Raw genomic sequence first — 27,493 nt, 5'->3', positions numbered from 1 at the left:
AAGCTTCTTGTGAGTGTTTGAGCATGAGGGGTGGGCAGTCCCACCCCGCCAGCCCTCATCTGCTCACCCTTTGCTGCAAGGAAAAACCAGCTCCCTGCTTTGCTCCAATACTCTGGGGAAAACCTTTCCTAGGGAAACTCACAGTTTTTATGTTCAGCGGCTACTTGTGCTTTTTGGCAGGTGAGTTTTGAAAGAGCAGGGCCAGGCAACATCGTGGTGCTGAGCAGGGGGCTCAGGGTGAGTATACCAAAATACTGTGTTCTCCCAGATGTAGAGCCAAAGTCACAGCACAAAAATCCCAAGTGCTTTGGCCGCAACTGGGCAAGGCGGGAATGCTGGTTTATAAATGTATGCCATTTATATTTGAACTAACCAGTTTTATATCTGACCTCATCATTCAGGCAGAGCTCCCCGGGACCTCGGGGAAGCAGCGGGACAAGACGGCAGCAGCGCCCACGCCCAGCATCAGGCAGAGCTGGGTATCATTCAACAGGCACAAAACATTCCCAGCAACAAGCTTTTTATTCCACTAGATGGTGCGCAGCCCTTGCTTAAGGATATTGCTTAATCCTTTGGACAAGGGTGTGGTCAGGACCGAGCATGGAGGGGGCTATGCTGGGGCTGCAAACTCCTTAGTTCCACCCCTGCCACTGGCGAGACCCCAAACCCACCCTCTTTATCTGCCAGGCAATCATGCCGAGCCCTACATCCCCAGAGCATTGCCATAGTCCATAAATCGGGGGCTGTGATGTGCCGTGGCAGTCCTAGGGGTGAGTCATCCAGCCCAGACTGACAGCAGCCCTGCAGCACCTTTTAGTCTGTGCCGGATGGGCCAGCACAGGAGGTCCGTGAGCACTTGGAGGTCTTCTGCATGCTGTCCATAGCCTGGGAAACTGCAGGCAAACCCCTGCCACAGGCTGCCTAAATCTCCATGCCCCTGTAGCCCTGGGATCGAGCTACACAGAGCAGCTTCCCCGGAGACACCAGAGCCTTGATGTCCTGGTGGGGGCATGGTGGGAACAATGCAATTTTTCTGCTGGAGAGCATGAGCAGTAGCAAAGCAGAGTCTCGAGAGCTGGTGGTAGCTGGTACACCTGTGAGAAACAGTGTCCTGGTGTTCCAGCACGAATCAACCATGTATGATTCCTAAGTACCAAGTTGCTGCAAGAAGCTATGGATGTTCCATCCCTGGAAGCATTCGAGGTCAAGGGTGGGGCTTTGAACAACCTGGTCTAGAGGACTGCATCCCTGCCCGTGCTGGGCAGTTGGAACTAGACGATCTGTATGGCCCCTTCCAACCCAAACCATCCTGTGATTCCGTGTCCTGTACCAGGATCTGTCACTTCCCTGTGTGCAGGTGTGCAGAGGGAAGGGAAGCAGTCACTCTGCGGGTACTTCACTGACATCGTGGCTGCTCCTGGCTGCTCCTGCCTGCTCCCTGCATTGGCACAGCACTGGTGGTGAGTCCCCTCAGCATGTGCTGAGGCAATGCCTCTCCCCTTGAGGCTTAACACCTCTCCCACTGAGCTGTTCGCTCTGGTGCTCTGCCTGTTTTAGCAGCTTCTCAGACAGAAAAAGTAACCTGCAATTGCATAAACAGTGATTAACTTTGGGCATCACTGACGGCATGGCTCCAGCGTGTCGAAGCCCAGCCTGGCCGGTGTGCAGGGGCCAGCAGCAGGAATGGCGGTGGCACGGCCAGAATGTTCCTGGAAGGACAGTGTGGTCCGGAAATGTACCATCAGGAGGGCAGGATGGGGACTTCTTGCTGGGGAAGGTGGATGAACCGAGGGGGAGGATGCTCTGTGGCCCTCCCTAGCAAGCCCAGGGAGGGTGGTGGCCCTGGGCAGGATCTGATAGGGTTTGATACCCCAAAGGACGGATGTGTGGGGCTTGTTGGCCAAATTGCAGTCCCACAGGAGATGCCAGGGCCAGGGACTTGCTGGGGCCAGAAATGCCCTTACGGCCAGGGACCAGCCCACCCCCAGCACACTCTTTGTGCCAGTGACCACCTCAAGTCCCGTTGCAAACACCAGAGACAGCAGATCCTCAGGTACAGAAATGCCTTTATTTCTCCAGTGGGCTGGAAGTGAAACCGCGAGGACAGAGGCTTTTTCTCACTGCTTCTTTACTTGCTTCGCATCAGCGCACAAACACCGCTACCCTATGCCGCGTAGCATGGCTGCTGTTCCCCGGCTGTCTAGCACAGCACACCCGTGCATTCCTGCTGCTGTGCCATGCGCAGCCTCCCCCAGATTAACAGCAGATCCCATGAACCAGTGATTTTTGGCTCCTGGGCTGTGAAGCACCGTGTGCCCCCCAGCAGCCCGCCCCTCGCCCAGGCGGGAGCAGAGCCCGCAGCGGGGACGCCAAGGGGGAAACGCGGCGTGTGGGACCCCAGCCCCACGGCTGGAGCCCGCCGGGGTGGACACCGCCTCACAGGGGCCCCTGGATCCAGCGGCCCTGGGCGTACCCTGGGGCCTCCCACCCTGAGGGCTGCAGTCCCGTCTGTCCGCTCTCGCTGTGGCTGCCCCGGTCCCCCTCGGAGGACTGGCTGCTGTCGGCGCTGCCGAGGCCGGGGTAGGGGCCGTGGGGGCCGCCGCCCGCCCCGCCGAGGCTGTAAAAGGCCCGCTCCCGGACGTGGAGCTCGTCGGCGCGTTTCACCTGGTCCAGCTGCCGGCTGCGGCCCAGCGCGGCGATGGGGCCCGGCGCCGCGGCCCCCGGCTTGCTGCCGTGCTGCCCGGGCAGGCGGCCGCCGCCGGCCCCCGGCACTGCCGTGCCGCTCTCTCCGCCTCGCCCCCGGGCCCTGCCTGCTGCCGCGCTGCCCGTGCCTTGCCCTGCCCGCGGAGCGGGGCTGGCCCCTCCTTTGGTGGCCTGCGACCTGCCCCCAGCATCGCCATCGTAGCTGCCAACACTTGTCTGGGCCCCGCTCGACGCCCGGCCGCCGGGTTTCCCGCTTGGGGATGGTGCTTTGTCCGTCCTGGGTGCCTTGTCCGGCCCTGCTCCCCCTGGACGGACCCTGATCCCTGTCCCGGGCCGTGCCTCCACACGGGGGGGTCGGGAGGTGGCTGTCCCCACTTCCCCGCTCCCTCCTCTGCCCAGCACAGTGCCCGCGCCTGCCTTGTGCCTGCTGGCTGTCACCGACGGGGTGGTGCGGAACCCTTGGGTAGTGGCCGGGCGGATGCTGGCCCCCTCGGCTGGGACAGTGACAGTGGCCTCCACGTCACCCCACTGGCGGGGGGTCGTGGTAGCCACATGGCCTGTCTTCCCTTTGGACCTCTGCCCCTCCCCTCTCACCTCATCATCATCCTTCCCATGGATGCTGGCCAGTGTGGGGATGGTAATGTCACCACTAGTGACTCTCCAGGGGGCAGGGGTTACCAGTCGTCTATCAACACCAGTGGTGGTGGCACCTTCCTCATCCTCTCCAGTGAGACGGCCGTCCCTGAGGCTGCTGGTGACACTGTCCCCATGGGTTGGGGCGGCTGTGGTGGCCAGTCTTTCAGGCTGCCTTCGAGCAGGGATGTGGTCATCCTCACCACCACTTGGTGCTGCAGTGATGTCCAGCCTGGGGAGGGGGCTGCCGGTTCCCACAGCGGGGATGCCATCATCCTTGCTGCCCATTGTGGCACCAGCCTGGGTGGTTTCCTGCTCCCCCACATGGATGTTGGCCCTCCCAATGAAGATGTTGACCTCGTCATCCTTGTCTGGAGAGACCTGGGTGAAGCTGGTGGCCCTGTCAGTGCTGCCCAGGCTCCCACGGGTGATGGTGACGCTGCCTGAATCGGGGACGTAAGCGTATTCATCCACACCTGCAGCATCCACTTGGACATCCTCCATCTTCTCAGTGACAGACGAAGCAATGCCTCCTGTTCCTGTACCCTGCTTGACACCCTCCTGCCCTTGGCCAGACACAGTGGCCTCCCTGCTGCCCTCATCCCCTGCCCTTCTGGTAGTAGGGACCTTCTCCCTCCCAGCGGTCATGGATCCCTCCGCTGGAACCACCCTGGGGCCACCGTCATCCTTGTCCTCACTCCTGACACTGGACCTGTTCCCCACCACAACCTCACTGGGGCGTTCACCCTCAGGAAGAATGGGAACACCACCATCAACTTCCACCACCAAATCCAGATCGCCGCTGCCCTCTGAGCTGGATGGGGTGGGACCGGTGCCACCCCCACTGCCACGTGCTCGTGTGCCAGTGCCAGGGCGAGGACTGGGACCATCCCTGCTGATGCCCGGGGTGCTGCGGTTTTGAGGCTTGATGACAATCCCGTACTCAATTACTTCAGTGCTGCTGTTGTCACTGTGCTCTGGGGCCGTCTCAGCCTCTGGTGGCACTCGCCTGGCATTATCCTCATCCAGCTGGCGGCTGGGGATGATACTCTGGTGGTTAGCCTCTTCTTTCTGTGCAGTACACACAAGGGAGAGGTCAGGGTGAAGGGTGGCTGCTATGGGCACTGCTGCCAGGCCAGGGTCCCACAGTGTCCCCTGGCCACCTCCTCACCTTTATCTGTGTCTGATTCCTCCGTGTTGAGAATGAGTAGACATATTTGAAAATGTAGAAGCCATGCTTGGCGTTGCAGCCTTTCAGAAGTATCTGGTGGGGAAGAAAATAACCAAATCTCATGATTTTCTTAATAATTGCATCATCAGGAGTTTCCCTTTCTGTGTCTGGCACTGCAGTAGGGTCTCACCAGTACCCACTGAGGCCCCAGGAGGTGGCAGAGGGATACATACCCGGTGCTGTCCCAGACAGTTCCCAGCAGCTCTCCCAGGCAGTGGCGGTGGCACCTGTGGGCAGCAAAACACAGGCAAGAGCTGAGGCATCAAACACTGCCCCAGCATCCAGGCAGCTGCCAGCGCCCACTGCTGGCCACCCACCCTGCCCAGTGTTCGGGGAAGGGTGGGAAAACTGAATGGATAAGCCAATAAATTCCCAGGCACTCCCTGGGTTGCCCAACTTAAAGACAGCTGTAGTAGGAAAGGTCAAAACCCCATTTCCAGGGTCCAAAAAGTATTGTGAATTTTGCTACAGCATAATTGTGTTGCATGCTGGCTTTCACAGGATATTGTTGGGCGGCAAATAACCTTTTCCTGGAGACTGCTGCAGAGGATTTTATCGCAGAGCATTTTTAATACACAGCACCATTGCTTACAAAAGAATGCTCCAGCTTACTGCTTGGATCTGCCTGTGATGGGAGTCCGGAGCTGGTTAACTGGTGGAGTTTCCCAGCATTTACTGAGCTACTGAGCAACAACCTCTGTTTCCTCACAGCTGGGTTTCTGTACATGCTTGCAGGCTTCCAGCTCTCCCTGATAACTCTGGCCTCTTTTGGTGGCTATCGGCTAGTGCATCTCTCAGGGTTGGCAGACCTACTGGTGGGAGCATCTTGTGAGCCCCACAAAGCCATTTCAGGCATTCCCTACGTGCCAGAGTGACGGACCGCCCCATGGAGGGGCGTCTTCTTTATTTCAGCAAAATTAGTCACTGAAACATCCCAAGCCCAGCTGAAGGGGCAGAAACACACTCCAAAGTATTGAATATTCCCAGGTTGTTTCATTGTTCGTGAGCAGTATCAAAGGCCAGATTACAGCTCTGGTTACACGCATAGTATTAACTCCCTTCTGTGCCCCTATCTGAAAAGCAAATCTGTGCTGATTTATTGCCTTCCCCCAAGTTGCCCTGCTACAGACTAGGTTGTGGGAACTTTACTCGGGAGGGTAAAAGACACATGGGAGGGGCCCATCCCTCAGGGCAGATGGGATTTTCCTCCTCCTTACCCTGACATAAAAGCAAGCCTTTTCTAGGAGCAGACTTTCTCTCTAGCTGTCTATTTAGTATTCTAAGCAACAGTTTTTCAGGTCTAAAATGGCTGCTATTACATTCACCTTAGTTTGCACTGTTTTTACTTAAACCTCTCAAAATTTCAAATTAGGAGAGCTGGAAAATAATTGCAGGAACCCCTACCGCTGTTCCCCACACAGGCAAGATGAGCATCCTTCCCACACCTCCCTTCATGTGGCTTGGCTCAGGCTGTTTGCAGGCCAAAAGCACTGGGCACATCCCAGATCCACAGAAATCCAGGGGAAGATGTACAGCCACCCAGACAGACACTTGTGCAATGCCCTGATTCCTAAACTGAAGGGACATGCTCAGCCACCTCAGTGCTAATACATATTTTTCCCTCTGGGCTCACCTCTGCTGTTCACTTTAATCCCCTCCCCAAACACCAGAGGTGGTGTATGCAACTACAGCCCATGTTTTCCCACTGCTGAAAGCATGCCGAGACAGTACATCTCACACTTCCAGCAGTATGCTGGGAAGCCAGGAAAAGCCATACTCACAGGTGTGGCGAGGGCTGTGCTGAGCAGGCACAGGCACAGGCAGACGAGGGATGTTTGCATCTTGGGCTGCTCCTGGAGGCACAAAGTGAAGCATCGCTGCAGTCTGTCTTCCTGGGACTTGTGGTCCTCAAGAATCCTGGTTAGCAGCAACCTAAAAGCTCCCGCTACCCCAAAGCTCCCATGGCAGCAGGGTTTTCCAGCGACCCTGGCTTTTCCCAGGTTTTGCGGTGGCCCTTGGCATTGTCCTGCCTCTGCATTCCTCGCAACAAGGGCAATGCTGTCACTGTGTGCTTAGGGCACAGCTCCGAGTGGGTGCCCTGATACTGGCTAGTAAAACTTCCTAACTCACTCTGCCAAAGCAGCTTGGGTGGATATTTGCAATAAATGATCCCCCAAAGTTGCTGCAAGCTAAGATGTTCATAAATCTGGATTAGGAAAGCAGCAGGTTTTCACAGCACCGATAAATGGCAGGAGGCAATAGCTCCATTGGCCAATAATTCTCATTTCACCCAACCACCCTTGCTTAGGCTTGCACGTCCATCCCAGAGACTATTTTCAGCCGTACCAGCATTGCTACAGGAAACCCCAGAAGGAAATCCATGCACAAGGATCAGCAATACAAAGCAATGTAAGCTCAAGAGGTGTGCACAGCCAAGGATCAGGATGTCCCCATCCCCACTGTGGCTTGCCCAGAGTGAAAGCAGGAGAATCCCTATGCTCAGGGACAGCAGAGCTGAAGGGCTAGGGAGAGACAGGGCAGGAAGCTAGGTAAGAAGATTACCTTTTCCCGTCGGATGCAGGTCCCAGTGGCAGACCGTGGAGCCTGTGCCCACTTTGCTGAAATTTAAAGTTGGCCCCGGCTGCGCAGAGCCAATCAGCTCCTGCCCAGGGACATTTGTCAGCTCTGGCAGCACCCGCAGATAACCAGGGGGAGTAATTTCCAGCTAAAAATGTGTTTGTGGTAAAAGACAGCTATCAAATGTTCCACCTGGCTGGATAAACAGAAAGCACAGTTTATAAATATCTATTCTGAAGGCAAAATTGCTCAATGATTAGCGCAGATCTTAGTGTGGCACATGTCCAGCTTGGTTATTGATAAGAGGGTGTGCAGTGGGTCTTGGCTTTCCATGTGACCAACATGGGAAAGCTGGCAGGGCTGCAGAAACAGAAGGGCAATATCCAGAGCCAGGCCTGGTCCTGGCCCTTTGGCACTGAAGGGCAGCATTGGCCAAGCTGAGGAACACCACCATGCTGTGTCTTCTGGCACTTGGTTTTTGGGTTTCAACCTCAACCCTTCTGAGCTGAACCTGTGCAAGTGCAAAATAGAAGAGTGGCAAAAAAGGAAAACATATGTATATTTTTCCATGCACTGTTTGCGCAGGTCCCTTTGAGCCCAAATTTGTTACGAAGAAGTGCTACAAAGAGGTGCATGAAGTTCAAACTCTCTTTCTCCCCACCTCTACTTTTGGTGGCATTGCTAGCCAAGAAGGGTTCCCACTGCTGTAGCCGGCCTTGGCTCAGGTACTCACTGTGGTGGTGGTGACAGCAGCTCCCATCCCACTCACCACTCTGGCCTAACCCAAGCCTTGGCAGCTGGCATGGCTGCTGCATTATCACCAGAAATGCTTAAACCATCAGCATCCATCCTCAAGCAGGAGCAAATCCTGGAGCCGGCAGGAAAGTGACCCTTGCCTGCTGGCCAGGGAGCAGCAGTCGGATGCCACCCCACAGGGCAGGCAGCCCGTGTGTGCTGGCTCCTGGAGGAGAGCCTTTGCCAGGTGCCTGGGGGGCTGACGCACACGGGACTGGGCTATGTGCCCTGTGGGAGCAGGACCTGGCCCCTGGCAGTGCCAGGGCCCTTTGTCCGTGCCAGTTCCCTGACGTCTCTGGCACCCCCTGGGGATGTGGGTGATGGAACTCTCGTGTCCCCACACCAGCCATGAGTGTGTGCAGGGCTCTCCAGTGCCACCATAGGGATTTGTCCCCACATTCCAGAGGCTCCAGCCTGGCTTTGGCATACAGAAGCAGTTTTTATACAATGGCCAGTGACTTGCTGCTGCAGGAATAGACTAGTTCTGCAGTTGGACTTGCATCAGGAGCTGAACTCAGGTTTCCTTCCTAGCAGTGCTAGAGCAGCAGGGTACCTGCCATAAACTGTGCATGAGGGCCATCGCTATTCCCAAATGGTGGCATCTGCCTGGAACTCAGTGGGATTTGTTCTATCCCTATCCATAATGAAGATCCCCAGTTGGCCAGGGACACACTCCTCTTGGGAAGTGACCCTGAGCAGGGATCCTGAGGAATCCCAGCCAGGTATCCCCATTGCTGATGGAAGAGGAAAGTGGATGCACTACTGTCACTGTGACAGCCCTACCTTACTCTGAGAATGAGGCTGCGTGGCAGGGACATTTTGGGCTGCAATACCGGCATTCAAGACACACGATCAAGTTGCCCAACCTTGTACCCAGATACCTGGTGCAGGGATGAAGAAGCAAAGCCCTCATTACAGGGGTGTGGATCTATAGCTAGTGATGCACAGGAAGAGAAATTAGTGTTTTTACCCTTATTAACATTGCCTGGTGTGTGGTCAGGCCATGGGAGGCACATTACCAAGGAATGGAAGATGTAGTAAAGTTATCACTGCTTGCATATTGGAAATTCACATCAACTTTACATAAAACATGGCTGTAATACCACAGCAGTGTCCCTAAGAGCACCCTTTCATTTTTCAGAGGGGACTCTACAGAGGCTTTCCCAGTTAGTCTTGCTGTTCCTTCCTTCTTTCATGTGCATCTGAGCTGGAATAACAAGATTCAGCCCTAAGCCTCATAGGCAGCCATAGCCCCTCAGCACCTCACCAAGGGCTGTGCTGCCCCACTGACCCCAGAAAATCTGGCAGCAAACCTTTTGTCACCAACAAGCTCAGTTCAGTTGCTTTATTTCATTTCATTTCATTTCATTTCATTTCATTTCATTTCATTTCATTCTTTGGAAGATTTAAAAAAAAAAAAAAAAAAAGCCTGGGATAGAGCCAGTGCACCTGGCAAGCTGCCTGGCATCGCCTCTGGCGTGCGGTGGCTCCAGGGAGCCTTTGGATGCACCTTCCTGAGTGGCTGGGGCAGGCAGGGACAGCACCAGGGCTGTCCCCCCTGCTCACTGGCTGTAGTAGTAATCCTGGCCGTACACATCGTATCCGTGTCCCTTGTAGTAGCCGTACTCATCCTCGTAGGCCCGGTAGGTGTCCCCGCGCCCGTACTCGTCCTGTTCCTCGTACCCGCCCTCGGTGGTGCCCTCGTCCCCCCGGCTGTGGTCCATGGCTGTCACATCGTACTCCCACAGCTCCCCAGCTGTGGTGGCATCTGTGGTGGCGTCTGTGGTGACATCTGTGTGCTCCCCGTCATCCACAGGGGTCGTCTGGGTCAGACCCTCTTCGTTGGTGGTGCTTGCGATGGTCGTGGCTTCAGTTTCCTGCTCCTCCTCCTCTTCCTCTTCTTCTTCCTCCTCCTCCTCCTCTTCCTCAGCTTCACCAGTGCCCTCCTCAGCCACCACAGTGCCATTGCCATGAGGTCCAATACCATCTGTGGTATTGGTGCTTGTGCCATTGACACCATTCTCATTCTCATCTACTTCCTCTTCCTCCTCTTCCTCCTCTTCCTCCTCATTCTCATCGCTGTCTTCATTTTCCGAGTCTTCCCCCTTGCTGGCAGTCCTCTGCCTGATCCCTTTCAGGATCCCTTGGCAACCCTTACCCTGGCAGAGGGAAGACAGCACAGCATTACTCGGGTGTCAGGAGGCTGCGGCTCCGTGTGGAAAGGGGCAGGTATGGGCACAGCTGAGCATCCCCCCACAGCTTGCATGGCAGGACTGTCATTTTGGGGCACCCCTTCCAACCCCAAGTTAATGCCAAGAGCTTTGTCCAGCTATGGGTATTTCTCCACCAGTCCCCCAAGCAGAAACAGGGTGCAGAGCATCCCAAGGGCACAAGCAAAGATGCAGTGAAGAGTCCCCTCCCCATGGGTGCTCCCTCCAGCTCCCCAAACCACACCTGATGGGGAGATGTGATGTCTTCTCCCAGTGCACCCTGGCAGTCCCCAGGGGCTGCTCCAGCAGGGTGTCCAGCTGCCTTGGTGCCAGCATAAAATGGCTCCTGCAGGGACAGGGACAGGACAGGGCAGGGGGTCAGCAGCTGGACTGGAGCACAGGTCTCCCAGCAGTGAGAGGGGTACAGAGCATTCCCACACAGCATTTGGGCATTGCTCCGAGTTCCCTGCTTTCCCACGGGTGTTGTTCCAGGCTGAAATGGAGAAGCTGCAGCAGGGCAGCTGGAGCTGTGCAATTAAGTGGTGGTGGCTGGAGTCGGGTGTTCCCATTCTGGCTCCACGTTTTGCTTTGCAAAGCATCTAAAGGTTTTCTTCTGAAGTTACCTCCTCCAGTTTCCAGTAAACAAAGAAAGCCACAGCCACACTACATGTGGACACACTGCACGTCATGTGTGGATGGCCAGGGAGAGTGTGATGGCTCAAAGCCAGGCGTGAGCCCAGACCCCACCAGTGATCAGCCATGGGCAATGCTTGGCCCCAGAGATCAACAGCAGAGCGGGGCTCTCAGTGGGGTGCACGGCTTAAAAAAGGTGAGGAATAACCCAAATGCAGACAGAGCCTGGAGCAGCCACTGAAGAACTGGTGTGCCCAGCCTGGGAGGAGGAGCTTGTTGCCACCAGCAAATGAGCCCAGCCATGGCAGGGAGGCCTGAGGTCAGTGTCATCACTGCCCTGGGTAATCCCTGCTGCTGGCATGCCAAGACCAAGGACATCTACCCTGGCATTTTGGGCCACCTCAGACCATGAAATATGAGTGCACCTGGTGGTAGAGCAAATCCAGACTGCTCTCCTCTCCAATTGCAGTGCAGCCAGCTGTGCCAGGGCAAGCTCTGCTCCCCATCCAGCAGCCAATATAATAGTGCTTTTTACATGCCTGTGACTGACCTTGGGGCCTTGCAGCACAATTCCTCTTGCTGACCACCCTGCCAGTGAAGGCACATACCTGCATGGCAACAACCACTGCCCTGGTGCCCTCAAAAAGGCCAGACCTAAAGAACATTCCTGCATACCACTTAATTTCTTCCCGAGAAATGAAATACCACCTTTTGCAGCCCATTGCACTATCCAGATTTATCCCTAGAAATTGCAGCGGTAGTGGAGAGAAACAGTTAAAATGGGGCAAATTGCAGGGAGGTGCCAGGGCCAGTACAGGGACTCCCCATGCTGTATCACAAGCCCTGACAGCCCTCCAAAGTAGGTTTTAAAACCTATTTCCCTGGCTTTCATTAAATAACTTTTAAAAAAGAAAAAACATGGAAGACTTCATTAGGCCTAACACACAGGTTTCTAAGCATACCAGATCCTTATTTCAAAGCACCTGTGTGCCTGAGACCACTGGATAATTTTTGAGCATTTCCAGCCTGATGCAACACAAAAGATCTTTGTAACTCCTTATATTTAATTTTGGACATGGGTGGCTCTCACAACTACAGAGGTGCCCAAGGTCGTACTGATCCGGCAGACTGGAGCAGCTTTGCCATCTAAATGGTACAAATTTGACTTTCTCAATATAGCATCAGTTTGTGTCACTCCACAGACACACACATGCAGAGCATAACTGGATTTTCCATAGGGATTTTCTTAGTGCTATAGGGGAAACAGACACTGAAAGAATAAGGTGAGAGGAGATCCTAACAACACCTTTTTCCTTGTGTGAACCTCACTGCTTCTGTCCTTTGACCTGTCCTGCTCCTTTCTGAGCCACTGGAAATGGAAAGCCAGTGAATTTGTGCCAGGGTTGTTTGGTGCAACCCCCGCCCAGGAAGAAAAAGGAAATAATCAACAAAAAAATAATAAAATAAGCCCCAGAGTAGAAAATCCAGTTGTATCCAGAGTGCAAGTCTGTGGGCGGTCAGTGGCCACAAATGCTGATGAGGAGAGACTACAAAACCAAAGAAAGTTCCCAAATTCCCGTATTTGTTTTGCAGGCTGCTGGTTTGCCATACTCACCCCCCCTTCCTCCTCCTCCGAGCCATCCCCCTCTTCCTCAGATGAGTCACTGCCCTAAGAAGAGGGAAAACCAAGTTGGAGGCGGGTGGGTGGGTTCCCAGCAGTGTCCCGACTGCAATGCTCTGTGCCCAGGCCCACAGGCCATGCCAACAGGGCACAGACCGTGCTCCCATCTCATTTGGGCCAAAATCTCTGCATTTGGAGGGCAGAGAAGCAGCAGCAACCCCTCGGAAGGACCCACCTGGTACCGTCGCTGCGGGGGATACACGTAGATGTACCTGTACAGGTAATGCCGGTGCCGGTTTTTGAAAACCTGCCAGGAGAAGGGGGGGGGGGAAATCCCATCAGTCTGTGGCATTGGGTACAGGAGCCACCAAAATGTGCTCTTCCTCGAGATCAGCCCCATGTGGGATTGTGCACGTGGGGTGGGGGACACCCTACCGCGTTCTCCTCTGAGCCGTCCAGCTTGGGTCTCCGCAGCCAGCTCTTGACCTGGGGGAAAGGGTGGGTTGGTGCGAGCCCCACACCAGCCCCGGGGAGGCTGGAGGGTCCCCCCTCGCCTGGCACTCACCGAGAAGGCGCACGCCATCCCCACCAGGCAGACAAACACCAGGACACTCCTCATGGCTGCTCTCTCTGGGAACACCAAAACACGTCGAGGGCTCGCTTTTCCAGCTAGAAAGCACCAACACCACTCCAAACCATCCACATGTCTGTGTCCATATGGGTGAGTGGGGAGAAGAAAGGCTGACCTCCAGCCACTTCTTGGTGGGGTCACCCAACCCCTCCCTAGACCAAATCCTTTCTTTTTCTTTTTCTTTTTCTTTTTCTTTTTTTCTTTTTTCTTTTTTTCTTTTTCTTTTTCTATTTAAAGATCTGCCTCAACTTCCATGAATACATTTTGTTTTTTCTAGAAGCCACAAAATACCACAAAAGCAAGTTTCACCATGTAGTGGACTCAAAGATTTCCTGGAGCAGGATGACTTATTCCTGCTTCCCCATTGCCTTTGAGGGGAGAAAGCCAAGCCCCATTGGAGATGCAACAGGAGGAGCTGGGAGCACTGCCCACTGTGGCCGCCCTCCCATAGCTCCAAGACCTGCTTGGGCTTTGCCCAGGGAGCAGTGCTTCTGGGAATTACACCAGAGACAGTTTAACCTCACTGAGGAAAAACAAACAAGCAAACAAATAATGGAAATAATTGGCTTCTACGGCCTGCCATTGGCAAAAATAGCAGTGGCAAGGCACCAGTGCAAAGAGCCCCCCACAGGCATAGCTGGAGGGGACTTGGCTCTGGGGCAGGTCTGAGCTGCACACCCAAAGCATCAAAACACAGCCTGCCTTTCTCCATCAAGGAGCAGGGAGTACACCCAATCCTTCCAGCAGCACGCCAGCCTTCCCCCAGGGAGCAATGCCCCCAGCATCCCCCTGAGCTCAGTCAGGCACACTAACCTTCCTTTTTCCTGCCCTTCCTCTGCCTAAACCCAGTATCAGCTGTGCTCATAGGGAATTGTTATTGCATTTATCTGGGCTTGAAGTTTCCCTGGTTTTGCTTAACTCAGGCTAGAAAACAAGTGGCCACAAGCTTCCCTGGCCTTGCAGCAAGGGGCTGGATGCTCATCCATTCCACCCAAGCGCTTCATGAAGCCACAGACCCAGGAAAGGACTAAAAGCAGCACCCCATCCTGCCTGCAAGCTGAGCCTCCCATCTCCCTGCAAAAAACAGACATCAATGCACAGCCAACTGGGAAAAGCAGCAGCAAGCTTACCCTGCCCCAGCACCGAGAGCTACCCACGGAGTCAGCCGGCACAGATTTGCTCCTGCTGCTGTCCTGCTGGGATTTAAGGTCTGGCTTTGCCCCCTCCCAAGCCAGTCACCGCCCTGCCCCGAGTGACGCCAGCCCTGCAGCATGCACCAAAAACCCTCCAAAACTTCAACGCTGGCAGATTTGGTGCACAAACATAGCACCCCGTGCCGCTGCCAAACCCAGCGAGGTTTGCACTGCGCCGCTTAATTGAGGGTCTGGCCTCAGATGAGCGGCTGGGAGGCCGAGGGTATAATAACACTCTGGGGTTCAATTAAAATAAATATTTGGAAATCTGTTCCTAGGGGGTATCCACCTCCCTTTTTGGGAAATTCTGTCACTGTTTTTTCAAGTAGACAAAAAGACCAACCTCAAAGGCCTGGCTCCACAGCCACTTGGGCAGGGCTGTTACACCAAAAAGAAAAAGCTAAATCCAAACAAATCCCTTTCCTGGAGGCCTGCAGAGGCCTTGGTAAAGGCAAGGAAAGAAAAGGGGACTTGGATACAGATGTCAGCAGTGCCCCTTTGAGAGCCATCTCTGCCATAGCAGTGCTACAAAATGCATGTCTGCTTTGTTTCCAATGCCCCCCAAACTACACAGACCCACACAGGGGCCAGCCCAGCCCCCTGCTCTCAAAAATCAGGCATTGCTCAGCTGAAATCTGTCTATGTCTCTAGCAAAGCAGAGTAGCTGCCTGGGGGTGGGGGGAAAGGAAAAAACTGCATACACATGTGCACTCAGATCACACTGAGGACACTGGTGGCAGGATACAGCAAGCGGATGCTGCCCCCGGCACCCACCTCTGCAGGGACGTCTTTTCTCCTTTACCTATATTTATCTCTTCCTGTTTGGATTTCAGCCACCCAGCTCTCCAGTACGCCTCTGCTACCTCTTTCCCAGATTTTTCTTGCACTCCTCAGCAAAGGCCCCTAAGCTCCTGCACATCTGGGCTGCAGCAGTTCAGGGAATGACTCCTCACCAAATGCAACTTTGCTTCCCACAGTGGCAAGGAGAACTGCAAATCCCTCTTGATGCTTTCAGCCCTGCAGTCTTAGGAGAGGGAACAGGGGTGCTGAAAAAATAAATGCCTTCAGGCAGGTCTGTAAGGGTCAGCTTAGCCAATACTAAAACTGATTATTTAGGACGGAAAACTCTACTTTGCCATGAAAGACCTGAATGTTTCTTCTCAAAATTAGGGGCACAAACAGCCTCACCTACATGCAGGGGAGTCCAGCACTGACAGGTACATGATGGGGAGTTGATAATTACTGATGGAACACTATGCACATAACTTGTTTCTGGGGAAGGAGAGGTTCCCTATAGACCCCACGAGGGTCCAGCACCCCTGGCAGCAGGCCATGCCACATGCCCACCATGCAACCCCTGGGGCTGCAGGGCACAGCTGCCCTACGGGCTTCAAAGCCCTTTGTGTCACTGTGAAGAGTCCTAATTATAAGGGAGGCCTGAAGCTGGCCGTGGCTTTCAGCTGATGCGTTTTGCCAGGAAAACCCACACGCACACACACACACACACACAAAAAAAAAAAAAAAAAAAAAAAAAAAAAAAAACACCCCAGCCATGCAGTTTTTCGGTGCCAGCACAGCAGCCTCTGATAAAGAGGGAGATCAGCATTGTGAGGATTTCCATGTCCCCTCATCTCCACAGAGCTGGAGAGGCTGCCCTGCTGGGAGAAATGCAGGGCGATCAGGGCAGAGATAGTCCTGCTTCCCATTGTCCCCTGCTGCCCTAGGAAAGCAGTGAGCATGTGCCTGGCTTTGAGCTTAAAATTTCATCATGGCTTGGGAACAGAGAGTCCTGGTGGGAGGTGATTTTTAATGTAATTAAAGGGCTTCTGCTCCAGGCTGCTTAAAAAAAATATGGAAAACTGACTATAAAAACATATATTTCACCCAAGATCCCTAAAAAGCACCAGCATAATTAACGTGTGCCCAAGGGCCTTGTGCAGCCAGCACCTATGTTTAGCTGCTGGAGCGGGTGCTGCCCGGGCAAGCCACCAGCAGCAGAAACCTCACCGGCACCATGGCGGGAGAGCAGCAGGGAACTCGGCCAGCACATCCAAAACATTTCCATTTGAAATTTATTTTTTTATGATGACTTTAAAAAGCATCACATGGCTGGCTTGGAGCATTGGTCTTGGTCTCTTAATGCTTTTGCAAGCACTCTGTCTCTCCAAGGTGGCAGGGCTTGGAGGGACAACCCCTTTGTCTGAAAGGAATCTGTTATTAAATACGATCGCAGGCTTTGGAAGCTTTATAAAAATTACCTCACCTTGCTGGAAACAAAACACAAAACAGCTTATCTGCCTCCAAAGGATGAGGCTTTAACCAACGTGGTCTAGTGGAAGGTGGGGTTTGCACCGGCTGCTGGCCACAGCTTTGTGCTGCAGCTTGCACCCTGCAACGCCACCCTGTACAGTTTGGGTGTACTTGCCTGAGCCCCTGGGGACCTCAGGGTCAGAGTGTCCCTGTCCTTCTCAGGCTGACATGGCTCCAAGTCCAAATTTAGTTATTATTTTTGCAGGGCGGTAAATGAACAGAGCAGAGTGCTCCTGTCCTGCCCGGGCGCACTGCGGGGCTGAGGCCACACCGTCCTATTTCCACGCCCTGGAGCTATTCTGAAAGGAAACCTCAGGGCCAAAAATAAGTAAAGAAAACAAAATCAGAAAGACACTTGGAGCATGGTGGGAAGAGACCAAGGTGCTGCTACAGCCAGGGATAAAGGGCACCCCTGCCATGCAGCTCAGTGGCCAGGGCACCCCCAAAAACCTGTATAGGGGTCACCTGAGGGAGAGCCTGCCCTGGCTTCCACCTCTTCCCATGTGCTGTCAGGGACAGGAGTGTGTGTGCCACGATCACCAGCTGGGGAGAGAAGTGATGAGCAAGAAGAGGGAGCAACGAATAAGGAATGCCTCTCTTTCCCCTTACCTCTTAGAGCACAAACACAGCATCAGCTGCACAAACAGCTCATTATTCCTCTAGCAACGATCAATTTTAAAGTAAAACTGCAAGGGGAGAATATCTAAAATGCACTTTGTATCAGTCTCTGTTATCAGCACACAACCTTTATATATTGGCACTCTACAACTGACCATTTTGTATGATTTTCCTTCTTCTCTGAACAGGAAGCAGCAAAAGGAAATTAACTCTATTTACATGCCTGGCAAAGTGCGGGCCAGGAGTTGGTCTGTAATGTGAGCACCTTGAAGCACCTGAACTCTGGGAACAAAGGCCAGCAAATCACCGAGGCTAGGTCAAAGCCTTATCACAAATCCCAAACTCGCCACCACCCAGGCCCTCACGTTTGAGCAATATCTGTATATTGGATCTCCTCGGTTTGTTTGTTTTCCTTTTTTTTTTTTTTTTCAGAAACAAGGAACACCTCATCAGCCAGAGTAAGTTTCCAGCTCTGGTGCCCCCACCTGTCCCTGTCTCCATCCACGTGTGAGAACTCTCAGACAAATCCTCAGGAGAAAAAGCCAAATAAACCCCCTAAAAGGCTTTATTTTCAGGAGGCAAGCAGGAAGATAGCCTGTGTTCATTGCAGCAGTAACAACCAACAGCCTGCACACCCAGCTCAGGAACTGAACTCTCTAACTGTGTTAAATCAGTGTCCCTGGACCTTCAAGCACCAGGATGGCAAGGAGGCACACTCCTTCTGTGCTGCCCTGGTGTGGCTGCCTACCCCCCTGCCACTGCACACACTGCTCTAAAACCCCTGAGTCTGGGGTCAAAAAGGTCCCACTTGCAGCAGAGGTGGAGTGTGCTGCATGTATCAGCAGGAGCTGCTGCCCTTGCACTGGCTATTTGTTATTGTGTACACACATGAGTTGCCGAAGAGTGATATATGTGTGCACATATAGAATCACAGAATGCTTTGGGTTGGAAGGAACCTTAAATGCCATCTAGTCCCAATCCCCTGCCATGGGTAGGGACACCTCCCACTAGACCAGGTTGCTTAAAGCCCCATCTGAACTGGCCTAAAATAGAGAAATGTCTTCTGCAAAAAGTACCTTAACACCTCAGGCACTCATTACAGTTTTTTAAAGGTGGCTTTGGAAGTTTTCACACCGTCATGAAACTACTTTTTGCTCTGCAGGTGAAACAACGTCAGGTCTAGGACAGAAAGGGCAGGTGTTGCCTCTGCCCCCCAAGGTGCAGGTTCAGCCCCTGTGTAACCAGATGCCTTCTGCTAAAATACAACAGCTCTTTGCAGCTTTGCATTTCAGGATGTGAAAACAGGAAAAAACCAAACTGCAAACCACTTGCTCAGTTTGCATCTTTAAGGTTTCCACCATGAGTTTGGAGAGTGCAGTACAAGAGGATTTAAGGTTTCCATCATGAGTTGGGAGGATTCAGCACTTGCATCCCCCCAGCTAGTTAGGTGGATGCTAACACTTGCACTTTACTTGTACCATTCTGTGGTGCCCAGCTCCTTGGGGCAGTGCTGTGGGGACCACAAAACTCCCAGGAGGTGGCTGAGCCAGGGATGGGAAAGTTATTTGCCATCAAAGTGCATGGCAGTAAAGGGAGCTGGAAGAAAAATTTCCTTCCAGCCTTCAAAAGGTTTGTAACATTTTGGGGTTTCACTGAGGTCAGAAGCTGTTTTCCCACGTCTGGGATACTTCTTTTGTTCAGATTGATGGCCTCGGTGATTCCGTCAGAGGTTTTTCCTCCCCACTGAAAAGGGCAGAGAAACACAATCAAACTCTCCTGGCCCCACTTGGAGAGGAGTGGTTCCCACCGCAGAATTCCATCACAGGGGGCACAGACGACATAATCCCATCAGATCTGAAGAGAGTTTACAAGAAAAGAGGAAGAGAAATTTCTCACAAGGGCATGTAGTGACAAGACAGGGAGGGGATGACTTCAAACTGAGAGAGAGAAGGTTTAGATCCAATACTGGGAAGAAATTCTCTGCTGTGACGGTGGTGAGGCACTGGAACAGATTGCCCAGAGAAGTAGTAGGTGCCTCATCCCTGGAAGTGTTCAAGACCAGGTTGGATGGGGCTCTGAGCAACCTGGTCTAGTGCCCCTGCCCATGGCAAGGGGTTGGATTGAGTTGGTGTTTAAGATCTCTTCCAACCAAGACCATTCTGTGATTCTATGCTTGTTTCTTCCACAGATATTCCCATTTTGCTAAAGACAAACACTGGCCAAGGAAAAGCCCTGGGGCCAGCTGTGGAACTCAGGACCCATGGGAAGCCCAGGAAATTTGTCTGCACTGTCAAAAAAACCACTGCTGGATGGAGAGGTGGTCTGCAAGTGTAGGGGTCTCTCTGTTTCTCCCACCAAATCCAGGAAAATAATGGAGTTGAGTAAGTACAGCTTGTGTGCTGTAGTTGCCCCAAGTTCAGCTGCCACAGCCAGGCTCAGCACTGCTGCCTCCCACCACTTCAGCCACACCAGCTACTTAGCTACTTATTAAAAATAGAATTTTTTCTTCTTGGAAAGGACAAAAAAAAAAAAAAAAAAAAAAAAAAAAACAAAAAAAACAAAAAAAAAAAAAAAAACACCCACACCCACCAGCACAAGAACCCTTTCTTTTAAGATGATGTAAACTCATGTTTTCAAAAACCCGGATGGATCCAAAAATACCTGCTTTAAACCCCAATGCTGATTTCTGGGTAAATCACTGCGTTCAGCTCTGGAGGCCACCCCCAATGCACAAAGAATGTCATGTGGGTGGATAATAAAAGCATACATTGATGTGGGCATTTTTTATCCCTGCCTAACGCATTGGGAAAACTGACCCTGACAACTTTGTCACATAATCATCCTGAAAGTGCAGGCAGGAACAACTCCAGTGATGGAAGAGCCTGTGGCTGACCTTCCCAGCTGCTTTTCCTGTCAGCCCAACAGCAGAGAGCAGGAGTTTTCCCCTCCAATGCCCACAGTACACAGACACATGGTAAAAAACCCCAAATACATAAACTCCTAAAAACGCCTTTAAATGCTCCAAGAGTGCATCTCTTGGTCACACTCCCTCTGTCCATCCAAAACCTCACCCTGTGAAGCCCTTCCAGCTGTCAAGCAGGGTGGCCCTGCTCACACACGGATGAACAGCATTTGACAGGGATATTTCTATGCCACCAGTGTCCCCCAAAACCTCGCCAGGTTCTGGGCACATCCCTGCACGGGCCCAAGAGGCGCGGCTCCCTCCCTGCGGCCAAGCAGGAGGTTTTCCCAGGGAAGGGCAGCGCCCGGGAGGGATGGTCCCGTGGGAAGCTGTGCCGGCAGCACCGGCAGGCAGCAGCCAGCTCTGGCTCCCCGGCTTTTGGGGAGCAGCCAGGCGGCGGGAGGCAAGTGCTGGGCGGCGCTGGCCGGGACACGAGTGCGGTGGCAGCACGTCCCCGGGAAGGCACGTGGAGGGGACCCACGTGTGGAGCAGCACAGCCGGATACCCTCGGCCCTGCTGGCACGGCACTCCTGCCTCCCGCTGAACCCAAAGCGATCCGGTTTTTCTCTCCGTGCATGAAGTGAGGAGGACGGGGACACGCAGTCCGGCTGCGCCAGGCTGCTGGGCTCCCAGGGAGCACATCCCCGTCCACGAGGATGAAGGGATGGACACAGGGTCATGCACAAATTTGCGGGAAGGAGTTTCACCCCACCCCTGAAACTCTCGGCCGTCCTTCTCGCATGCTGGGCTCACTGAAGAGCTGCGCTCCTCTTCCTGGAGAGATCCGAAAAAAAAAAAAAAATGCTCCATCCCCACCCCCGCCAGCTGTCGCCACGCAAACACCACCTCCGATGTCCCCAGGGATGCCACCAGCCCCAGGACAGAGGCGGCACTGGGAGGTCGCGGCTGCCGGAGCGGCAGCACCGCTTGCTGGTCACGGCAGAGCTCACAGCCCCGCAGCACCAAACACGGCACTGCTACAGCTTTAAACCACAGCGACAGCGATGCCACCCAGCCCTTCTGGCCGCAGCCAAGCCCGGGCTTGTTGTCTTTCACCCCAGTGGTGGGGCAGCACTCCAGAATTTTGGTACCCGTGACCGTGAGAGGCATCACTGCCATCACAGCATCCCCAACTCTTCACTCAGCTGATGCAAGGGCCAGGTCACAGCTGAGATATTCACAGTGAAGGGGGGACTAATGGGATGAAGGGTCAGGAAAGAGGCTCATTCCCAAGGCAGCAGCGTGGGGAAGCCACAAGTTTCAGAGCTGATCTCATACAGAAGCAACAAAAGGTTACACAGGGTGAAAATTAAAGCCTAATTTCCATAAAAACCAGGAGCTGTTCAGCTCCCAACCTTCACAGTGGTTGAAACAGGCTACAAATTAAGTGTGGTTCTGCTATAAGTAACAGAAAAATATTTAGTTTTTTTACTGCTTCTTGAATGTGGTACTGCAATGCTCAGCAATAACACCTCTGAGACTGGACAGCTGAAGGGAATGTACCCACTCACCCTTGGGGACTGTCCCCTGCAGAGAGAGCCACAAATCCATGCTGTAAAACTGCACAGTGACACAACAGCCCAAGGCTTCTCCTGTCAGCATCAGCAGTACCCACATTGTACTGCTTGTCCTGCACACGTGAACAAGGAAGAAGGGCCTGGGTGGGATTTAAAATAATGTTATTTTAAATAATGTATTGTACTGCTGATGTACTGCTGATGTACAAATGTCACACAGAGTAAAACAGGCTTTACTCATGATAACACCTTTTCTCTGCTCACCTGCATCTCTGCTGCAGGGAACCTGGTACCAGGGGCCACCATGGGCACAGAGAGCCACTGGCCCAGGAGAGGTCTCATGAGTTCCAGCACCTCAGGATGAGCAGCACAGCCCCTGCTCACGGTGCAGGAGGTGATGGCCCAAATATACCAAAGCCTCAGCCCTAGCTCATGGGTCATCAGCCAGATTTTCCACCCTACTGTAGGCTCACCAAGGGGCACGGGTGGCCTTTGGGGCACCTGGAAATAGAAGGAGTGGGAACACCCTCAGCTTTTCCTTTCCCACTTCTCCCAGCATGCTGTGGCTCCCCACACAAATATCCTGCATTTTGCTTCCCATTCCTTCTGCTCCAGCCTCAAACTGCAGACCCTGACATGCCCAGGAGAAAAAAAAACAGCAACACCTCAAACCACACAACAGTGGAGTTTGGTGGTTTTAATGGTGATTAAAGAAATCAACAGGGTACATTTCAGCTTTGAAATACAAGTGCAAAAAAGATACAGTATAATGTTTTCTGTACATTTCTTACAAAAGAATAAAAATATTACATACATCCCATCCTGAAGTGGTACTTCACACCCTGCTGCGCCCATGCACCATGTGTGCACACCAGCTGTGGCTTTTCCTTTTTATGTGCTGGACATGGAGTTAATGGAAAGCTCCAGCTGGAGTCTGGACACGTGTTTAGGGCAGTGGCAGGTAAACACAAGGGGTGAACCCAGGGACTTTTCTGCCCAGCATGCCCAGGAGTGCCAAGCCACCACTGTGCACCTGGGGCAAGTGGGCAGCATCACCCTGCTGGCACTCACAGCTCTCAGCTGCTCTCCAGTTTGATACAGAAAATGCCTTTTCTTGCTGCGTTTCGGTGTTTTCCCTGCGCCTGGCAACCCCTTCACTCCCCATGTAGCGTGCCCAGGCCTAGCCCCGGCGAACCCGACTCCCTTTTAACCACAGCATCTTCTTGAGAAGAAGTCAACCAGGCTATGTGACAAATAAATTAACCCCTCCTCCCCCCAGCCCCCCAGGCCGCTGAGGCCATGGGGCACAGCTCAGTAGCCGTCCTGGCAGTCATTGTCATCGTAGTCAGCAGCAGGCCGGTGGCGGAGGGCGCCCAGCCGCCGCTTGCGGGCCCCGCTCTCCAGGCTCTGCAGGGAGCTGTCGTCCCCGCGGCTGCTGGACTCGCGGGTGGCATCCTCCTGGGAGTGGCTCTCCACGTCGTCATCATCTTCCTGGGACTCGCTGTTGTCGCTCTCCGTGGACCTGCTGTCCTCACCTGTGTTGTCCTCTGGGCTGCTGTCATCCTCTGGGGACTCTGGGCTCTCAGCTGATGTGCTCGGCGCTGAGTCATTCTCATCCTCCTCTGACTGCTCCACGGTGTCCTCTGTGGATTGGCTCTGGTCATCATCATCTTCCCTGGACTTGCTCAGTTCACCCTCTTCTTCCCTGGACTCACTGTCAGGCATGGACAGCACGCTCCTGTCCTCAGCAGAATCCCAGTCCTCCTGCCCTTCCCAGGTCTGGCTGTGGCTGTGCTCATTCAAGGTTCTCACCACCTCTGGGATCTCCCCTGGCTCTTCATCTGACTGCTCATCAGTGCCCTCCCTGGACTCACTGTCCTCATCCTCCCTGGAGGGGCTGTCTTCCCCATTCCCGTCCTCATCCTCCTGGGAGTGGCTGGAGCTTTTTTCCTCTGACTGGCTGTCAACAGGCTCTTCGGACTGACTGTTGTCCTCCAAGGATGGGCTGTCTTCTCCAGAGTCACCATCCTCCACCTCGGGGGACCTGCTGTCACCCTCCTCCCGGGGGTGGGAGCCAGCCCCCTGGGCACTGTCCCAGCTGTTCCCCAGGGCACGGGGGCCAGCATGACGCATCCTGTAGTGGCTGCCCGGGCCGTCGAAGACAGAGGGATCATCCCCCTGCATGGCATCGTCCTGGAAGTCATAGCTGTCCTCCTCCTGGCTGCTGCTGCTGGCCCCTCCGTGCCTGTAGGTGCGCCCAAAGCCGTGGCTCCTGTAGCGCCGGTGGTCTGCCCCGACGCTCTCGCTGCTGCTGCTGCTGCTGCTGTCTCCGTGCCCCCCAGCAGCCCCGGCATCCCCACGGCCGGCATCGTGCTCGTGTTCCCCTGCCCCATCAGCACCAGCCACGTAGGTAGGGCCTTCGCCCCTCTCCTCCTCCCCGTTGGCATCGAAGGTGTCATCCCCGCTGTCATCCTCCTCGTCCAGGAACCTGCCGCCGTGGGAAGGAAACGCGTTGGCTCCGGCACCGTAGTGGTCTCCGTTGTCGCCATCGTCAGTGTCACGTGCATCCCCCTCCTAGAGAGGTGACAGACAGATGAATGCAAAGCCAAGCAAAGCCTTGACCAACGCCAGGCTTGGGGCCAAGGGAGCTTTCCTGGCAGAACAAACCATTTCTCTCCACTCACTCACCAGGAAACCAAGGTCATTCCCATTGTGGGTGCCCATGTCCTCATGGTCCACCTGGTTCACGTGCTGAACCTGCCCAACTCGGCCACTGAGCTCACCCAGCTCCTCATCCAGGGCATTCCCACCAGTCAAGTCCCTGGCAAGGGCATTGTCCCCTGTCTCTGGACTGGCAGGAGGATGTCTGCCATCTCTGCCATCCAGGTGGTTGCCCAGCTTGCCAATGTAATCTTCATTTGCGGTATCCTGGAGGCAAAACATAACACTTTTGGTTTATTAAACAACCACCACAGTACATTTACTGCTGCTGCTCCAGGACCTCACTCCTGAGCCATGCAAGAGCTCAAACCTTTTTTATTTCTTGCACCTCAGCCCTTTAGTGATTTCTGCAGATACAAACTAAAATGGTAGCTATCAACAAAAGGGAATTCCAGAAAAGCCCAGGCTGGGCTAGTTCAGAGCACAGAAACTCCTTTTTCAAGGCCAGCACAGCAAAAGGTGTCAGGTGCACTGGGAACTTTCTAAGGAAGGCATGTCAAAACAGGGTTAAATCAACCCAGCTTGAAAAGACTGAGCAAATGGACAAAGTACAAAGGGCCACAGAAGCAGTAGATCCTCCCTGGTTCCTGGTCCAAGGATGCCTGCCCACGGCTAGCTCCCCATCCCAGACTTGCTCCCTGAGGGGCTGCTACCTGTGAGACAGGGGCACCTGTGGCTTACCTCCTGCAGGGTGCTGGGGTGGGTGGGTTCATGGCCAGGCACCTAAACACATCCAGAAGACATTTGATCAGTGATCAGTGTGCCCTGGCTAGGCAAAACCAAGGGGTTTGGGGTGGGAGTGTCAATCCAGGGGGTACTTACAGGGTGAGCACAGGCCACGGCCCAGAGGAGAAGCACCAGGAACGCAGCTCTCATGTCAGTTGTGGTCCCTGTGGCTGCAAGAAGGAATTAAATATTTGCAGGCTAGAGCAAAGCCTTTGCATGTGCCTCTGGCTGGAACTTGGCCCCACAAGTCCCTCCCAAATCACAGTGCTCAGCCTGGCATGTTATCAAACAAGCCAGGGATTTGTCCTTGTGCCACCTCCAGGCACCTCCTGTGCAGAAACCTCCCTTTAGTTTGGAATTTGAAATACCCAGCCATGTACTGGCAGATTGTTCATCTAAGCATCATTAAAGAGCAGAAAGCGCTCCTGAGCTCCCTGTTCCCATAGTAATGTCACCACCCAGCTGAGCTCAGTGGTTGTGTCAGGAGCCTGCACCTCAGATGGATAGCACTGTGAGACCACGGGCTGCAGAGCTGCACCTCCCACCTGGAGTGGTCCCCACGGTCACATAAAATCTCCCACCATTCCAAAGTGGAGCATCCCAATGGGATAACCCCACAGATAACTGCATCTCCAGAGCCCTCTGGGTGGGCACCCCAGCAGCACTGCTGCCTGGCAGGCACGTAAAGCAGCAGGGGCTTTCCTCCAGCTCTGCTCTCATTTTCCAAGCATTTTCTTTGAGCAGCCCAGCACCTCATCCCTACGGGATACATTAACCACACTGAACATCACCCTGCACCCAAAACACGCTGGAACGAGCACGCTTCTGGTTTCTTCCCTGAAAAAGCAACACCTACACCCCAGCTGATGAGCCTCCTGCTTTCAACCAAAACTTGTCATGAAATCTTCAACCTCTGTGTCCCAAACGTTGCCATTTTCCCTCCAGATGAACGCAAAGAAACCAAGCCCTTTACCTCAAGGTGTGATGCAAACTCGAGCCTCCTATGGCGCTGGGGATGGGATGAGCAGGCTGCCCGTGTTGGAACGCTCCAGGCTGTGTGTCCCAGGGTGGCCGGGCAGGCATTTAACCTCTGGCCAGCGCCGGCCCCGGGCCGGGGGCAGCCAATGGCACCGCCGGGCAGCGCTGCTGCGCCGGGAGGTGTCACCGGGAACCGGCCTCCCACGCTTCCTCCGCCAGGACGCCGGCCCCAAAAAAGCTCCTTGTGGTCGCAGGATGACGAGACGGGCCGGCGGTTAATGACGGACTGTGCTGGCCCTGTGTTTTGCCTGCTAAATTTGTCCCGTTCACACACTTCCCGCTATGACACACGCAAACAACTGCGGCGTCACCCGCGGCGGGCACCGGGGCCCGTCCCGGGGATGGCATCCTCCCGACCCGTGCGCTTGGGAGCGGAGTTTGCCCTGTGCCACGGCCAGGCTGCTGAGACCCACAGCCACCATTTCCCTGCCAGGTCTCAGCCCTGGCGTGTGCCTTGGGGCTGAAGCACAAAACCACCCCAGAAAGAGAGGATTTGGCTTGTTTTCGTGCCCACACAGGCACTCGTGCCAGGAAGAAGGGAAATACTGAATGGAGGTGTACAAGGAGCATCCCACGCTCTCCACAGAGTGTAGCGTTCCAGTGCTCCTTCCAGCTGCTGGACAGGGAGGGGATGAAACCTCTGCTCTGGAAAACTCAGTGTGTGAGTTATGTGCCATGGGAACACGGACAGGGCTGCAGCTTTGCTGGCATTCACAAGAGATGCCAGCACTGGGAAATAAATGACTGAAGGAAACTTGGGGAGGGTCAGGACTGAGCCAGGGCTCTGTAAACTGCAGGTTATCTGAATTTCTACAGCTCAGGCTATAGAAAACAGCATCCAGATAGCATGTCTCGTGCTGGACAGAGCATTTTGTGAAAACAGACGTGTCAGTCTGCTGCTGGGTGTAATTTCATCCCCACAATCTCCTGCTGTTTTCCCCCCTGCACTTGTTACCAGCCCGCAGTCCATGTGTGTCTGTCCTGGGAGGACTGCAAGGTGCCAAATGTGATGAGCATCATTTTTCTCCTTCCTCCTGCTCCCCATGCAAGGAGGCCCCAGTGTCACCATGGCCTCACTGCTTTCCCCACAGCCCCTTGGCCTCAGGATGGTCACCATAAAGACACTCACTCTCGTGCCCATACCTTCAGCAGATGTTTTCCCTCTCCTTCCCCACCTGACCCCTGCTGCAGATAGCGTGGGATGTATTTTCCTTTTGACCTATGTCAAAATTATACCCCTGTCCCCAGCCAGATATGAGTTCATGTTGCCAACCTTTTTTAGGCACCTCCAACAATTACCATGTTTTGTTGTTTTGTTGGGGTTTTTTGGTTTGTTTTTTGGTTTGTTTTTTTTTTTTTTTTTTTTTAATGTCA

General features: G+C 53.9%; 3 protein-coding genes across 3 annotated transcripts; all 3 read right to left on the bottom strand.

The window, feature by feature from the left end:
• Nucleotides 1–2,436: 2,436 nt before the first annotated feature.
• MEPE (matrix extracellular phosphoglycoprotein) lies at nucleotides 2,437–7,137 on the bottom strand. Its single transcript, XM_066316852.1, has 5 exons — nucleotides 7,130–7,137; nucleotides 6,349–6,420; nucleotides 4,741–4,794; nucleotides 4,508–4,600; nucleotides 2,437–4,407 (listed from the first exon to the last, which is right to left on the bottom strand). Exons 2-5 carry the CDS (start codon nucleotides 6,406–6,408, stop codon nucleotides 2,437–2,439), a joined length of 2,178 nt encoding a protein of 725 aa, XP_066172949.1. The 5' UTR covers nucleotides 6,409–6,420; nucleotides 7,130–7,137.
• A 2,237-nt stretch (nucleotides 7,138–9,374) lies between these two features.
• IBSP (integrin binding sialoprotein) lies at nucleotides 9,375–13,022 on the bottom strand. Its single transcript, XM_066316851.1, has 6 exons — nucleotides 12,969–13,022; nucleotides 12,839–12,889; nucleotides 12,639–12,710; nucleotides 12,398–12,451; nucleotides 10,394–10,495; nucleotides 9,375–10,098 (listed from the first exon to the last, which is right to left on the bottom strand). The coding sequence occupies exons 1-6, from the start codon at nucleotides 13,020–13,022 to the stop codon at nucleotides 9,502–9,504; spliced, it is 930 nt and encodes a 309-aa protein (XP_066172948.1). The 3' UTR covers nucleotides 9,375–9,501.
• A 9,923-nt stretch (nucleotides 13,023–22,945) lies between these two features.
• Nucleotides 22,946–25,231, bottom strand: DMP1 (dentin matrix acidic phosphoprotein 1). The gene is made up of 4 exons (XM_066316850.1): nucleotides 25,178–25,231; nucleotides 25,037–25,078; nucleotides 24,323–24,562; nucleotides 22,946–24,208 (listed from the first exon to the last, which is right to left on the bottom strand). The coding sequence occupies exons 1-4, from the start codon at nucleotides 25,229–25,231 to the stop codon at nucleotides 22,946–22,948; spliced, it is 1,599 nt and encodes a 532-aa protein (XP_066172947.1).
• Nucleotides 25,232–27,493: the final 2,262 nt, after the last annotated feature.

This window comes from Sylvia atricapilla, chromosome 4 (genome assembly GCF_009819655.1).
Source record: "Sylvia atricapilla isolate bSylAtr1 chromosome 4, bSylAtr1.pri, whole genome shotgun sequence".
NCBI classification, from domain to species: Eukaryota; Metazoa; Chordata; class Aves; order Passeriformes; family Sylviidae; genus Sylvia; species Sylvia atricapilla.
Note: the sequence above shows the minus strand (reverse complement) of the source record. Positions and strands in the feature narration are given on the sequence as shown.

Excerpts from the sequence above, each read along its gene's own strand:
- MEPE (XM_066316852.1), bottom strand. The coding sequence starts at position 6,408 with ATGCAAACATCCCTCGTCTGCCTGTGCCTGTGCCTGCTCAGCACAGCC. Across the intron at positions 4,601-4,740 it reads ACTGTCTGGGACAGCACCGG|ATACTTCTGAAAGGCTGCAA; the intron begins GTATGTATCCCT and ends CTTCCCCACCAG. Across the intron at positions 4,408-4,507 it reads GGAATCAGACACAGATAAAG|AAAGAAGAGGCTAACCACCA; the intron begins GTGAGGAGGTGG and ends TGTACTGCACAG.
- IBSP (XM_066316851.1), bottom strand. The coding sequence starts at position 13,022 with ATGAGGAGTGTCCTGGTGTTTGTCTGCCTGGTGGGGATGGCGTGCGCC. Across the intron at positions 12,711-12,838 it reads ACGGCTCAGAGGAGAACGCG|GTTTTCAAAAACCGGCACCG; the intron begins GTAGGGTGTCCC and ends TTCTCCTGGCAG. Across the intron at positions 10,496-12,397 it reads CGGAGGAGGAGGAAGGGGGG|GAGCCATTTTATGCTGGCAC; the intron begins GTGAGTATGGCA and ends CTGTCCCTGCAG.
- DMP1 (XM_066316850.1), bottom strand. The coding sequence starts at position 25,231 with ATGAGAGCTGCGTTCCTGGTGCTTCTCCTCTGGGCCGTGGCCTGTGCT. Across the intron at positions 24,563-25,036 it reads ACCCCAGCACCCTGCAGGAG|GATACCGCAAATGAAGATTA; the intron begins GTAAGCCACAGG and ends TTTTGCCTCCAG. Across the intron at positions 24,209-24,322 it reads GGAATGACCTTGGTTTCCTG|GAGGGGGATGCACGTGACAC; the intron begins GTGAGTGAGTGG and ends TCACCTCTCTAG.